Consider the following 15,898-nt stretch of genomic DNA (forward strand, 5'->3'; position numbering starts at 1 on the left):
ACCTGAAAAGCATTCCTCTCAAGATGGCTAGACCTCATGAAAACTCATCTCAGCAAAGCTCTGACACCCTAAAAAGCTCATCAAGATCAAGCCAGTCTTTATGTCCTGTCTCGCTCCCAAAAGGCACAACACGAAGGAGGCATCCTTCTACAACCGTATCTCCTTCCAAAATAGATTAAAGAAAGCAATTGTTGCCTCTCTTGCAAAGTCTAAGCTTCTCACGGACAAATCTGTTGTGTACGAATTTCGGGATAAAGATAAAGCACACACACACATTATATCTCTCTCTATATATATATATATGTATATATTTCTTCGAGTTAATTGAACACAAAGCACACTCATCACGTCAATGGGGCAACACTGAATACATAAACATATTGAGTGCGAATGCGGATGGTTGTTCGTCGCTGTGTGCCCTGCGATTGGCACACAGCCAATATATATATATATATATATATATATATATATATATATATATATATATATATATATATATATATATATATATATATATATATATATATATATATATATGTTTATGTATTCAGTGTTGCCTCATTGACGTGATGAGTGTGATTTGTGTTCAATTAACTCGAAGAAAAAAAAAAAGTAATTATCTGCCTCATCAGTTATGCTCAAGCTGCTAGGTCAACGTCATGGTCATTTTTCTCTTTGGAAAAAAATCCACAGAATTTAAAGTAAGAGTAGTCGAATCGATATGGCAATTCACCCTGATCTGTGAAGAGGCTGTGTGTCAAGTGTTAGTGCTGCTTATTAAAATGACTATTGATCGAAGTCAGAAGAGCATGGTCACCGTGGTAGCATCGACAAACAATTGTTATACCTCCAAAAGGGTTAGCTGTAAACATTTGACAAGCCCCGAGTCAATTGTTTTTTTTAAAAGACAAGACGGTAATCCACGTAATTTCCCAAGGCCCACTCCATTTATTTTGGAATCTTTGTTCCCCAATCAAAAGTATTAGATTGTGGATGTAAATCTGAGGTGTTTTACATTTTGAATACACAAAACACTCATAGTGTGTACAAAATGAACACTTTTAATAAAAAGTACTGTATTCTATAAATTCTCTTTGCAGATGCGTTTTCCTTTTTGGATTCACCGAAATTAGCTACAAATATGAAAAGGTGAAACTTGCTGAAGAAAAAAAATGCTACCTTGAGTCATATTCTATAACATTCAAGTCCCATTTATTCATTAATGCATTGGTTGAAAGTGCTGAGTCAAAACAACATGCATGTTTGATGCTGATGGGCCAAGTCAAAATGGAGATTACATATTTAATTCAAAGGCCGAAGGAGCCAAGACTATTAAGGGTTGAAAGCTTTCCCGTAGAACTGATGCTGATTGAGGAATTGAAATAGCCGGACAAGAAGAAAAACTCTGGCATTAGTATGGAAATGGGAAACAAGAAAAGAACTGGAGGAGAAATGGGATTCAGAGTATTGAACAGAAAATCTATCTCCACCATTTTCTTGAATGCCGCTGCCTTAAGCCTGTCAGAAAATGGAAACACTCCTCCAATCATGCTTTGTGGCACTGGGAGAAATTGCCCGTCTGGACTCCTAACCCCTTAAATGTATCAAACTCTCCGAGCCTCCCACAGAATACATTCTTCTTTTCCCTGAGAATGCAGACTTCCATGAAAACAGACATGTAAGGACCTTGAGAATAAGAAAGGTAGAGACTGTAAGCAAGCAGAGGATACCCACATGGAAGAGATGTCGAACAAAAAGCTAACAAGCAGCTTATCGATGGGATTCCCGTGGTCATATTAGACAAGCTCCAAAACTGATTTCAAGGAATTTAATACCACTTTCACTGTATTGTAAACCTCCATCTGTCCTGTATTTCAAATGTGTTGCACTGCAGAAAAGCAGTGAGGATGCAAAAATAATACATACCCGTCAATATGTAACTTTATTAGAAGTCAATCATATCAAAGTAATTCTTTGGTCATTTATTGCTGCTCTAGTTGATATGAGGTCAGCCTTCAAAAGTGTAGTATGTATTTTATTCTGGACAGAAATCAAAGGGGTCATAAGAGCAGATGGGAAAATTCATTAAATGCTGTGAGCTGTGGGAACAGAGATCCAGCAGGCGGCAAGGCAAACTGAAAATTATCTTGATACATTGGTGCACTCACAATCCCACGCAAGTGTCACATATAAAACCAATTTGACCTTCCAGATGTATTCCTATTCAAATGTGTCTGACTTGTATATTAAGATTCGCTGTAATTAATGCCGAACTGTAGATTTAATGAAAATCTTGCCCTTGAAATTCCTTCACTTAATTGCTGGCATAATTTTCTCTTTCACTCTTGTATCACGCAGTTTTACTGATGACTGCCCTTCCTAACAGTGACGACTTGCCAAAACATTTTCTTGCAGCAAGATGCTTCTCCGCTAATATGGCATGATTTTATTTTTCTACAATAAAATCTTGCCAATTTCAACTAGTCGGACTTTACATTGCAATCTTGATGATAGTATGTCTCTCGAGTTGTGCAGATTCCGCCCACAGAAACGAGTGTGACTGAGTCCTCGGAGACAGTTGGGAGAAAATGGCAAATAAACTCATCACGAAAGTGGAAGCAATCAATTTACTCGCTCCGCTGACAGTTCGTGGCATTGCTCTTTTCTTATTGGATACCGTGATTAAAGGGAGATTAGTATCACCAAAATGACTTTGCACAACATGATGAAAAGAGGAAATCTCCAAATGAGAATCAAGAGCATTTAAATTGAGGTGTCTAATACATCAATTTGTACGTGTGTGTGTGTTGGGATAGGCCGGGGAATCCATTTTATGAAATAACGGACAAGATTTAAATGTCATGTAATTGCATCAATAATTACACACAATGGTACAGATAATCAAATTGCTCTAAGTTTTGACACTAATCTAAAAAACAATAACGAGAAAATTTGGAGTCTGAGCCTGCCACAAGGATACCAAGAGATTTAGATTGCCTCCAGGCAGAAGGAGATGACTGCTGATGAGTGGGTGAAACACATGCGTGTCTTCACTCTCTTTAAAAAAAAAAAAAGAAAGAAATGGAGACCATGACTTCACTTTCATCCGTTGTGTCATGCACCGGCCTATAAAGTTCAGCCTTCCTAATCAGCTCATCAGTATGGTGGACGGAAACTCCTTTTCTTGCGCTGATGACTTCAAAGTACCAATGAATATTTTGTCAAATGCACTGGAAAGTCTGTGATGGTTCACAGCTATGACATCAAAAGTTCTCAAGTCTTTGCCTGTGTGGATATGAGCAGGTAAGAGTCGATGTGGTTCTTGGAAAAAATACTTTCTTCAGAAAGAGTATACTCAGTCAAGACTTATCTTAGCTCTCCAGAGGCAGGGAAACAAAGCTCCCATATACTTTAAAGTCTCCTGCGCTAAATTAGCTGTTTGAGGAATTGCAAATGCCAGGCAACACACACTGAAAATTAATTCTTATAACCTTTTATATAAAGACTTTTTGCGCAAACATTCCACCTGAGACTGTCCCTGTCCTCCCACACACTCAAGCAATTTCCTGCCTGTCTATCTCCATCAACCCACACAAGAGCGGCGGCAAATATTCTAACACCAAATATGTCATAGCTCTTTACTGGATTAACCCATGCACCCTTTTTGCACTTGAGTGTTTTATATAACAAACATTACTGCTTATGAAGCACATTAGAGCCGTCGCAATCTCATATCATTTATAATATGCAACAATATCAAGCCACCTGTAAATAAAAGGGGTCACTTGTAGTGACAATGTGATAGCTATAATAATTGGATTGGAGGGCCTCTCCACTATTAGGAGTGTTGTGTAATGTCATGTTTTCTTATAATTTGCAAAAGTTGGCTCAGGTAAAAGCATAAATATTCATGAGTGGGCTGGTTTGAAAAAAACAAAAAAAGTTGTTTTGCAGAGCCTCCGAGATCATTTCGACACCCCCAAGGCAAGGATCAAAGTCTAGTGGAGACCTACTTCAGGGAGGCCAAAAGATATTTACACAGCTGAATAATTTAATCAAAAACCCGGTATTGTTTCAGATGCCCACGAAGAATGACGCGGGGTCTCGAGCACTGACCTGAACCTCGATGCCATACCCCAGGTAGACTGTAATCAAGTAGTTGCACTCCATCGCGGTGTCAAGCTGCTGCAGGATTTCAATGTTGCCCTCAGGGTCAGTGAAATTTAGGCCGCACGGCTCTGTGAGAGACAGCGAAAAGACGTGTGATTTCCTTTTCCTTCACTCCACTGACTCTTACTGACAGCCCACCTGTGTCTCTGTGGCCGTGTAACCCGCAAACTATCTCTGAGGATCGGTTCTCTGGCTACGGCAGGGACAAATCAGATTGTCTTTGACACATGAGCGACTCTGGTATTCCTAGTGGAGAGATGAGTAGCTATGTGCAGTGTGGAAAATTAACAAAGGTTGCTGAGATCTGCGACTTAATTTCTTTCCATCCTCGGAGATGTGTTAAATCATTCTGGGGAGATACTCCAAATTTTGAATATCCTCTGGGGTTTAGGGTGTTGTGACAGGTTTGTCACCGTCATTTGATAACCTTACTGTTTTCGCAAACAATTAATCCACGGAATTAGAAATTGAAGGAATTAGGAACATACTCACCAGATGTTTGCAGCGTGGTGATGGTTGTGGTGGTGATCACTGAGGTTGACGTGGCAACGCGTTCCGTTCGAGATGAAGATAGGTTTGGGGTGGGCTGATTGGGATCGCTTTTGTTTTTGGGTGTTTCTTTCGCCTGGCCTCTCTCCATCCTCATGGTGGATGGTGCAAAGTTGGATTCCGAAGAAAAAGCCCTCAGAGGCGGAGGTTGATCTCGCAGCGTTGATGAGGAAGCAGCTGGCGTGTTGTCAATATTTGGTGTCACTTGTGTTGCGAGGGAGTGTGTGGTTGGCCGGAACTTGTCTCCTTCCTTTTTTTCTTCTGAAGACTTCTGAAGGAGCGGCATCAGAGGTCTGGGTGTTGTTGGGGAGAATGTGGTAAGCGGCGAGGTGGCAGCTGCCGTTGCGGTCGAGGCGACGTCTGAGAAGGCTGGAGCATCCTCGTGGGGAACCACTTGAGTGACAGGGTGCGCTACATCTGAGCCTGCTCGGGTCTGATACGCCGACATGGAAGCGTCGCTGCTGAAAAAGTGCTGGTCTCCCTCAAAATCCCGCAAGAGAAGGTGCTCATGAAGCATCAAGCCTTTGAGAACAGGCCGGTGGTCGGGGCTGTTGATCGGCGAAGCGGTGGTAACCCAGTGAACCTCGCTTTCCGTGTCTTCTTTTGACGGGTGTGTGATGTGTCCCCTGTTCAGGGTGCCATCACCATCATTTGGAGCTAAAAGAAAAGACAGCAATGCTTTTGAATAAATATTCCAAGATCACATTCAGCACATCTCTCCTCCTGCACATGTTTGCAGTTTGGCAGTAGCTGTGTTAGTTATTTCAGTACAACGACATCATACCAGCGCCACACTGTAACCAACCCATGAATCAAGTGGGATGTGACACAATAAACAAAGGAACACGGCAGAGGACATTATTCTTGCTCTCTTGTTGTCATCGATTGTTTTTTTACAAGGCGACAAGCTTTGTCTGGGGAGGAAAAAGGCAGTTTTTGCCTTCCTCCCACTGACTTCCCATTGTACCTCAGAAGAGACGCATGGCTGTCAAGCAGTAGTTTGACATTCAAACAGCCTTTAGGTTGACACGGAAATATTTGTGTCATTTGGTTGCAGCATGCGTCTCCTGGATCTTTAGCCAAAATGTTACTTCTCAAAGCATTTGAATGCATCACAAATGCGACTCATGTTGGAACTGAAATTAATCAAACAAAAACATAACCACTGCTTAGAATCATAACAACAATCTTGTGGCGTGCGATGTGGTGCCAAATAAAAGAATCTCCTTTTCAGGGACTTGAAGTCTACCGGCATTTTTTTTCCGCAGTGACTAATTTTCCATTTAATGAAACAGTTAAGTCAGAAACAAATCAGCAACGTCAGAAGTATGCAGCCAACTAATTTTTAATTCAAACAGTTTGATAAATAAATGAAGTTGCTTCACACTGGAGAAGTAAACAACCTGATAGGATGATTGTTGAGTATTTGACCTACATCTGTTAAGGTGACGACTAGAATCCGCGTACGGTGTAATCACACGCGGTTAAGTGGCAGCTCATACCACATAATTAGATTGGGTCTCTGCAAGTGTCTTTTTGCCTTCAACATTGTTTGTCTAAGGAGTTAGGACTAATGGATTTTGGAGTCGCCAAACCCTACAAATATCCATGCCTTCAGAATTTTTGGCAGGCACAAACCAACAGTTATTACAAAGTTCAAATGGATCTAATAACTGCTTGTTTGTCAATAGCACACATTATAGTGGCAGGACTACTTCTTCTCGTGAAGAGCAAATATAATATGCTTCAAAAGAAGCTGTGTGAATTATGGTTTTATGTAAAATAAACAACAGCTAAGTCTGGAGGTCAGTTTAGCATCAGAACAGTTTTTTATGCACGGTCACACTGAAACGGCATATGCCTGCAAATGAATGCTTGAGTTTGTCTGCAAGCAAACATTTGCTGTGGAAATATGACTGGCGCATTATTGATCTTCCGAAGGCTCGAAAAATAAACTTTGCATTTAAATGCCACACGGGACACATCTCTTTGCTGATACAAAATGGATCACCCAAAAGGCTCGGGAAACTTTCATTTCTGCACAGCCATATTACGGTGAAAACATTAGTGCTGGGAAATGAGTGATTTTATGTGAACATTTGATTTGGCTTATGAAGTAGAATTGAGTCATCTGGGCTGACATGTCCTTTTATAGACTTGAGCAGGAGAGAAGAGGTGTTTTCTCTCAAGGTTCACCAAGAAGTGTAGTTGCACAATTGAAGTACACACGATAATGCAAAGGTTTCGCAACAGCTTGCAATGATGGTGATGGTCCTGCATCTTATCTTTGGCCCCTCAAAATCTCTGTTTGTTAAGCGTTTGACCATCCTGCTGGCTCCCAGCAGTCGGAATATCGAGTGGTGTGGAAAGATGGAGTGGGGAACTAGGTTAAAGCAGAGTTTCTCACACAAAGATCAATACTAAATCAATGTGTACAGGTTGGAGACCCCACTGTGGTGATTACTGTGCTACCACAATGTTCTCTCAAGCCTAATTGGATGTTTTCAGAAGTTTCCTTCGGTAAGAGTTGGAATCTTCTTTTATTCTTTTACTTTTGTACTGTAAATGTTGTCATCTTCGTGTCAATATTGAATAGAACGTGAATATTACAATAGAATAAAATGGAATGCCTTTATTGTCATTGTACTACAATTGCTACTCTGTATTTTGGCAAAGATGACTGGATCCAAAAGCACAGAAGGGCCCCTCTGTTCAATCCATAGATGGAACATCCAATTTAAACTCATTACGCTTGAAGGACTCCAATCAAGTCTAGATGTACTGTAATATGCCGGTTTAAGCATCGGAGTGTTAGAACAAGGTGATCTTCATGGGCTCTGTCAGCTTCACAAGATGGGCGTATCGCCATCATACTGTATTTAAGCATCCAGTGATCAATGACCAAACAGAAACCCCAAAGGGATGATTGATGTTTTCTTTTGGCTAACTTAGAGAAAAAAAAGACGTGATTTTAACTGCTCATGTTCCAGAATGTGAAGCTCTGCATAAGTGCAGACATTATTGAGGATGATGTCAACTCACAGCTGTGTGCTCATTTGCTGCAGTAGAGCCGCCATGGCTAAAAGTAGATTCCTGAGCTGAAAGACTTAAGAGGTTATGTGTGTAACTACATTAAGTCACGTGACACGGAGGCTTGTTAATTAGAGCGTATTCATAAATTAAAGGTGGTGAGTGCCATGACAGAATGAGATTACGATACTGGTTAGTGTTCCTTTTTAGACTAGTGGCACAAATACACGAGGATGCAATTTACTGTCCATGGGGGAATTTAGGTGTGGAACCAAGTTTCTCATTTAGAATTCATTTGTACTTTTATTGGGTCTCATGGGTAGATATAGGCGAAGAATAGGAGAACAGAGACGTGAGAGGAATTATGGCTTGTTAAGAGCGGGACTGATAAGACTGTGGCACAGTGGCTACGTTTAAATGGACATATTTATTCAGATTAAAACCATAATCGGAATAAAAATGCCTTATGTACACACCCTATATTTTGACCTGATCGAGATTGCATTTTGAATGAGAGCGGGTGGTTTAAGTCGATTGATAATCCGATCGACACTCATGAAAACACTTATTCCAAAATATCCGAACAAAGCGTCTTTATTGCGCATTTCTTTGTATTCTCAGTATTTGCAATACTGTTATTCCTGAAAGCTCGTAGTAGAAGCAAAAGTGGCAAAACACTGCAACCGATCAAAATTTTAATCGGATCGGATTCAAGAAGTTGCGCCGTAATTACCTTAACATGAAAATTTTTTTTTTTATCTCAATTATAAGTGGCCTTAATACTGCAAGAGCAAGCTGTGACTTTTACACGTATCCATGACAATCTATCGGGCTGTCTTCGCCAACAGAGTGAGCAATCACAAGGGACTCCTCCTTAAGATGGCAAGAGACAAGCTTCTCTCTTCAGTTGCATATCAATGGAGTCATCAGAGAACACTCAGTGCATGGAGAGTGCGTTAATAAGATGGGACAAGCCACACTTGAGGCACGCTGCTGATTGACATCAATCTCCTTTATATCCAGGGGCTTTATTTCCTTATTTTTACACAGAGCCTCTAGACAAGCAAATCAATCGACAGCTTCCACCCGCATCATTCAGAAACTGACAGCGTGCCTTCCTGGATCCTCAGTGGAGGTTTACATCGGGAAATGAAAATGTCCTCACTTTGACACGTACTCCATACCTGCAGCATTTGTTTGGACTAGAGCGATAAAGAAAGACGACAGGACATAATGAGCTGAATCTGATAAATGATTCCATTAGTCGACTTAATGAATTGATAATTTAATTAGGCTTCTGGGTGTCACAGGTGCACGGAAGTGGAAATAAATAAAGTGGCGGGAGGAAAATGTAAAAAATTCAATTAAGTGAGTGCTGGCTTGGAGAACAAGCTGGCTTTTTTTTTTTTTTTTTTTGCAAAAAATAAATAATACAAGTGAAGGATAACTGAACTGGTAACTGATGGCTATTCAGAGTCGCGCTCTGCTCAGGTGACCTTGCATAATAATCTCATTTTGAAAGCACAATATTGAGTAATATTCAATATATCAGGCTGTTGATTTGTGAAAATAGCATAATAAGAAGAACTCCTTTTCTCCTTTTGCCCTTTGACTTCATTGAGCGGAACCATAACATTTTACTGTCATTTATTATGTTCCGGTTCAATAAGATTTGTCCTTCAGGCTCCAAACAAACTATGTCTTAAGAAAAGCTCATAAGGCCTGACCTTAACCCAGAGTGGAACAAAAACAGAGCTACACGGAAACCTTATTTGCATGAGAGACATCGTGGAGCAACAAAATGTAAATGGCCATTCAGCATGCACACTGGAGCAAGAAAACATCAGTGTAGGTTTGAATTAAGTTGAATTGTTAATATTGCGATTCCATCCAATTTCTTTCATGCGTATTTAGCTTATCTTTATGCCCAAGTGAACCAATGAGAGTTCATCCTGTTGCTTTGTGTATGCCATGTCTTACATAGAAGAATTATTCTTGTGATTCAATTTACCAATGCTGCGCATTTGAGAACATACTGGGAGAAAATGTCTCTTACACACTTCATTTCCTTCCATTATTGTAATTTATCTTTTCATTTTCTTCCCATTTACTCCATGCTGGAGTCAATTAAGAAGAGCTCGCTTGGGGTGAAACAGGACTCGCAACTTTAAAATGGATTACAGTTCTGTAATGTGATATATTTAAAATCCCATATGCTTTTTTTTTTTTTAATAACAATTACATAGAGCTTTGAATTTTCTATTCAAACCCTGCATATTTTCTTGCATTATTGCTCCATTGTTGGGTATTAAGTAAAGTAGAAAATGCTAAAATGGACCTTAGTGACAGTTTTTCTTTTTTAAAACAATGAAAAATCGTTCACCAACGGAATGTTCCCCATCAACTACCACAGCACTTTGCCTCGGTTTGAAATGAATTCTGTCCAAACATCCAGTATTTCAATACCAGTCTTACAACTAGAAACAAAGGAGACACGGGATGATGAAACGGAAATGGACTCACTGCAAGACATTTACAGACTATATGCTGACTGTGTGTAATTTATAAATGGTTTTTGTTTGTTTTGTCAGCGGGGTGTCAGAGAGCAGATCCAGGTGAGTGCCCGCGCGCACAAGTCTGAAAACATCAACCCTGTAAACCAGAACATAAGCTGCCTACGGGGAGGCACGGGGAGACAAATAAGAACGCTGACAGTGATATATGATGCTGCTCCCTGTGGCACTCTGAAGCATACGTGGCTTTTTTAGAGTGGAGAAGGCTCCGTAGTCTTGATTAAAACATGTATTTTCCCCTTGCCTAGTCAAGTCAAATGTGCTTTCTATTCTTTTTGTAGATGCATACATTGATTGATGAAACAGACTCATCCCCTTTGTTGGAACACAGCGGCAACGTTTAGAGCAAGGTTCAACTCTGGAGATATCAAGTGGATCAATCCCAAACATCCCAAATGTGTAACTAAGCTCTGCAGTGAAAGTCAAATGTTTTCAAAGCAAAATGGATCATTTTTGTATGCTCTGTCCTTTTGCGTCAACAAGGCATTTGACATATTTGTCCCTACGGAGTCGCTTGTGTATATCAAACTGACGCCAAAGATAACTGCAGCTGCAGGGCAATAAACCGTGCACTGAGCTTAATCACGTAGAACGAGCAAATACGTTTTAAACGTACAAAATAAAATACAGTCGCGGATTCGTCCAATTTCGGCAATGGGCCAGCATAATAATTTGACATCATCGACATGCAGATTGTACGACAGAGATGTAATTCCCCTGTGGTGACCAATTGGATACCATCTGGGATAAACTAAAAGTAAAAGGCAATATCACATCACATTATATTCTGGAGATAAACAACAAGACAGTGAGTTCTTCTTTTCATCTTTTGCCTTTTTTTGCATCGCAACATTCCTACTCGATTGCTTTATAATCAGCAGGTGGTCAGACAACCCACACGAAAGCTCACTCTTGTAATCTTTGCTCAGGATTTATCAAAGTTATTATTCACATCTGCATCTGTTTGTTTATGACAAGCAAGTGGTTTTATTTCAGCATCATTTCTCTTATGTGTGGAACATGTATGTGTGTGTGTGTGTGTATATATATATATATATATATATATATATACTATTTATTTATTTACTCATATGTACGTATATTTGTGCATCAAGTATACTTGTAATATATGTATATTGTATGTATATTTCGACATATGCATATATTTTCAAATACATATACAATGTATACATTTACAGTGTTGTACGAATGACATGTATGCTTAATAAGTGTGACATCGGGTGGTTTTGTATGTTGTATTTTGAGTGCTATTTCTCTGCCTATTGCAAAAGTTGCAAAAGTAGCACCAACTAAAACTCCTCTCTAAATTTGCATTATGCAATTTACACATGATGATGTCAAGTTATGATAATTAAAATGCTTATCAGTGTTTATCATTTTGCTTCTGGCTGGTTCAACAAACATGACCCAAAAACTTCTGCTTTCAAAGTAATGTGGCCTGACAGCAGTAGTATCATGCATGAAGCGAGGCTGAATAATTCAATGTATTTTTAAAAGGACAAAAGACTAAGGCGGAGTGACAACTTGTCAGAGGGTGATATTGTGGGAATTGAAAAAAGAGATGAAGAAGGTTCAGCCATCAGATATTGATAAGCCTTTATCATCCACACCTAAGCGTTTATCTGAAATGCATGCAGCCCCAAAAAAAAAAAAAAAAAGTTTAACATGGGAATGAGGACATAAAATACGAGGAGATAAGATATGAGGACGTATGTTTAAAATGTGGTCACAGGGATAGGTGCTATGAAAAAGGATGTTTAATGGTCACTAACATTAGCTGCTGATGCCTTTGGCGAACTATGTGACTCACTCCGGCTCCTGTCAAAGTGAACTCTGACCATGTGTGTCCAAAATGGCAGCCACGCTGAAGGGGAGTTACACGGGCGAGTGAGGGTGCAAAGCGTAACCAGGAGCAACCGGCAGCCACATTCTGCAATGATTTGACAGTTTATGGTCAGTGCATTTATCACAAATGTCAGCCTTTATCACTGCGCGCCTCGATCACATGTAGGGTGTGCATACAGAATGTGAGTACGTGCCTCATGGATAAAGTTGTCAAACCTGCACTTACACTCCGTCTTGAAACAGCCAACACAGCTTGTACAAAGTAAAATCAAAAAGTCATGAAAAAGGTACTGGTATGGAAGAGTCACGTCTCTTAAAAAGCCGACAAATTTCATATTTTTGGAAAGTGTGTACTGCATCCGCATCACCCCGTGACCAAACAATTTATTTGAGATGAGCTTACTTTTCATGAATTCCACTTCATTCTATTCAAATAACATCCATCTATATAAAGCCGTTTTACAGTGCGGCATGCCGCAACACTTGTCTAGTTAAACCAAGTGGAAATGTCTTTAAAAGTACAAGGACATATCAAATGAAAACAAATCCAATATGACTCCTTTGCTGTTGTATTCACAGCTAAAGGAGACAAGTTCACTGGCTGACAGACTCGATCTTTCAATCACGCCTACACTGATTTGTTTTTCCGCTAACCGTTTGGGGCTTGTGATTTATATTTAATAAAAGCATATTTGAAGATATGGAATATGTTTGTCTTCTGACCTTTAGATAAAAAGGATTTTCCAGACTGGGGCGGGTGGGTTAATAATGAACAAAAAAGATTGATGTGACAGAATACTCAGTCATTTTATTCATAGCAGTTTTAATGCCAAATGAAAGATTCACACTTGTGTCCACATATTGACCATCAACTGCTTACACGAGCAAAGTTAATCCGATTTAAATGGGGGGGGGGGGGTGTCCTTGTCACAGCAGTTCGGGTTAAGCATTCTGTAGCACCATGGAAAATATAACTTGGCTCTAATCTTTTAAATCTCGGAATACCAGCTCAGGGGACAAGGAGAAAGAAAAATCACACGAGCCAGCATAACTAGAAAGGGTGCCATATTTTTTTTTAATTGTTAATGTTATTTAGTAATTTGGTCCCCTGTGGAGAGCGCTTTCCTATTTAGTCACTAGATATTTGTTTGGCAGAAGTGCTTAAAAGGTATGGAATTACACCATTTAAATCCTCCATTGTCTTTTCGTATCAAATGTGCTGGCAACATTTCCAGTTCCATGTATTTTGAGCCATCCCCACTTTGATTGCAATATATTCTGAAGAACGTCACATTCTGTGCCTTATTACTTAAAACATCAGCTAGCATCACAACAAAGCCACAAAGCATCCTCCAGCCATCCCTGTCAGCTAGTTTCTGTAGGGAGAGTAGGAGGAGTAGGGCTTGTGGGGTGGTGATGGAGGGGGGTGGGGGTTGAGTAAGCAACACATCAGAGCGTCGACGCTGCAAGCACTGCCAAGCACAAGGTTGAAAGGACGGCAACCTTTACGCACAGCTGTTCAGAGAGGTTATGTAAAATGTGATGTCAATTCAGCCTGGAAGGTAGAAGCAGATAATCACAGTTGCGCCAAAGATAAACAAGAAAAGCAAAATGAGAAATGGGATGATGGATCAGATTATTATGCAATAAAAAATTAGCAGAGAAAAGCAGAAGATCATACAAAATGCTTATTTGTGGCCTCTGGGGCTCCGTAGATGTTTTTGGATCTATTTTTTGGAGCTTCTTCCTGTTTTGTTTTGTTTTATTTCTTTATTTATTTTATTGAGAATATCCTGTGACAGTTGAAAGTAGCCCTCCTCACATTCTCCATCCACGGCATAGCGTCGCTTCTGTGCCTACAATTCCTTTATGATCATATGAATTTTGTTTTATATGGTATAAAATCAGAAAATTCTGAAAAAATTCATCTTGTGTTTGTCCCCAATTACGGTGGTAAATAACAATACTGATGAAAACCTGAGACCAGGATCAATAATTGCCAATTACTCCATATAGTTTTAAGATAAATGTGTGCAAAGCACAAATTGAACAGGAATTGAGGACTGGCTTTGTTTCCTCCAATAAATATCAAGCAAGCAAACATCCTTTTTTTTTTTCCCAATCTTAGCATCACGGCTCTGATTTTACTCTATTACTGCATCAACTATTATCCCTATTTTATTTTTGAAAGAGACTCTTGTGGAATCCAAGGATTTTCTTTGGCATTTCCCTAAGCCAGAAGCCAACTGTTCATTGAAGTATAGTTAAGTTCTTTGCCAGCCCGCATCCACCACACTCATTAAGTAGCATTGCTGATGGCTGGCTTTCTGGATTAAGAAATGCAAATGCATGGGAGACATTTTGTTCTTTTGCTCTTCCTGCAAATAATGATCCTAACTGTTACCCATAAGTGCTTATTATCAAAGCACTCGTTTTTGCCAACATTGTGCAAAACAATAGAGCCGAGCAATGACCTACCGACGGGCTAGCAAGGCGCTCTCTCTCGCTTATCAGCTGACACTTTGACAGCATGTGTAGTCCAATAGCATCTTTACAGATAAAGCAATTTATCTCTCCGTGTCTGATGGCTGAGGACAGAAAGTTAGGTCATGTTGCTCTTACAGTAGGAAAATAACCGATGAGACGATTACCCTGCAACGCTATAAAGACATTGTTTATGGCTCGCAAAAGGTCACTCGGGCCATAAACAAAATCGGGTGCAGACGGAGCGTTGGAGTCATAAAATGACTGAAAGGATGACATTTAAGGCAATGAGTGACAAAAATGGGGAAATCCAAAATAAAACCGATCGATGCGGTGACATATAGAGTCTCATTGGTCATTCTTAACGGAAGTGATTATCTTTTGGGAGTGATATTTCACAAGGATTATAAACTGTTTGCTGTGTTGAAAGTCCCGCTTTGATAGAACAGAAATATTAAACACCGGTGAATCGTAAATCCTTTCACCTCTCTAGAACAAACCTGCACAAAATACAACACAGAAATCTGTCCACCATAAATCTCATATTGTGTTATATATAATTGATAGAGTATTTACTTGATGGTCAGACAAAGACGTATAGCTGTAATAAAAAATCCTGCAACAGCCTTTTATAGATTTCTAGAATTAAATATCAAAACGAAAGTATTGTTGTTCCTCCGGGAAAGTGGCAACAATGACGGATCGATGGAGGTCATTCAGAGGTCTCGCAGGTATTACTCGAGGAAAAAAAAATCGGAACTCAAAATGAACAAACTAGACAGCGGCACGGCTTTTGCATACTGCTGATGCTGCGGCAAGATGTGCGGTGCTTTTTCATTCTGTCTGTGATTGAATGCAATTGTCAAGATATGAGCGGCCGAGTCATAAAATGCACGCGTGCCAGCGAGGCAATCTCAGACAGGCATATTTGTCGTGGAAAAAAAAAATATGCATATGTATTTATCTATATACATATATACAAAAACTCATGTTGCACTGTTTGACTCCATCAATATAGATCAATTTATTAATTCAATTAGAAAAGAATGATTTTATGATCATGTTAGGATGTCGTTTTTGCTCCTGAATACCTCCAATGGTTTATTAATGCAGGTACTTTTGAATGAATTTGACTGCCTTTAGCTTTTGTTATTGATTCACCCACCGTATGTCTGTGATTGCAAGTTTCCACTAATATTTCTCTTCGAGGCTGTTTGTACTCACTT

The 15,898-nt window shown here is 39.7% G+C and overlaps 1 protein-coding gene across 3 annotated transcripts in view; it reads right to left on the reverse strand.

Annotated features, from left to right (window-relative positions):
- The window catches only part of LOC147043617 (seizure protein 6 homolog), a 53,865-nt gene that overhangs the window by 16,525 nt on the left and 21,442 nt on the right, over positions 1 to 15,898 (reverse strand). For all 3 annotated transcript variants that reach the window (XM_085936447.1, XM_085936443.1, XM_085936446.1), the window contains exons 2-3: positions 4,663 to 5,376; positions 4,117 to 4,238 (exon numbers count right to left, since the gene is read on the reverse strand). In XM_085936447.1, coding sequence (XP_085792573.1) covers positions 4,117 to 4,238; positions 4,663 to 5,236 — 696 coding nt within the window. In that variant the 5' untranslated portion in view covers positions 5,237 to 5,376. The remainder of the gene's footprint in view (positions 1 to 4,116; positions 4,239 to 4,662; positions 5,377 to 15,898) is intronic.

The sequence above is a fragment of the Syngnathus leptorhynchus genome, chromosome 17 (genome assembly GCF_054491065.1).
Source record: "Syngnathus leptorhynchus isolate UIUO chromosome 17, UIUO_Slep, whole genome shotgun sequence".
NCBI lineage: Eukaryota > Metazoa > Chordata > Actinopteri > Syngnathiformes > Syngnathidae > Syngnathus > Syngnathus leptorhynchus.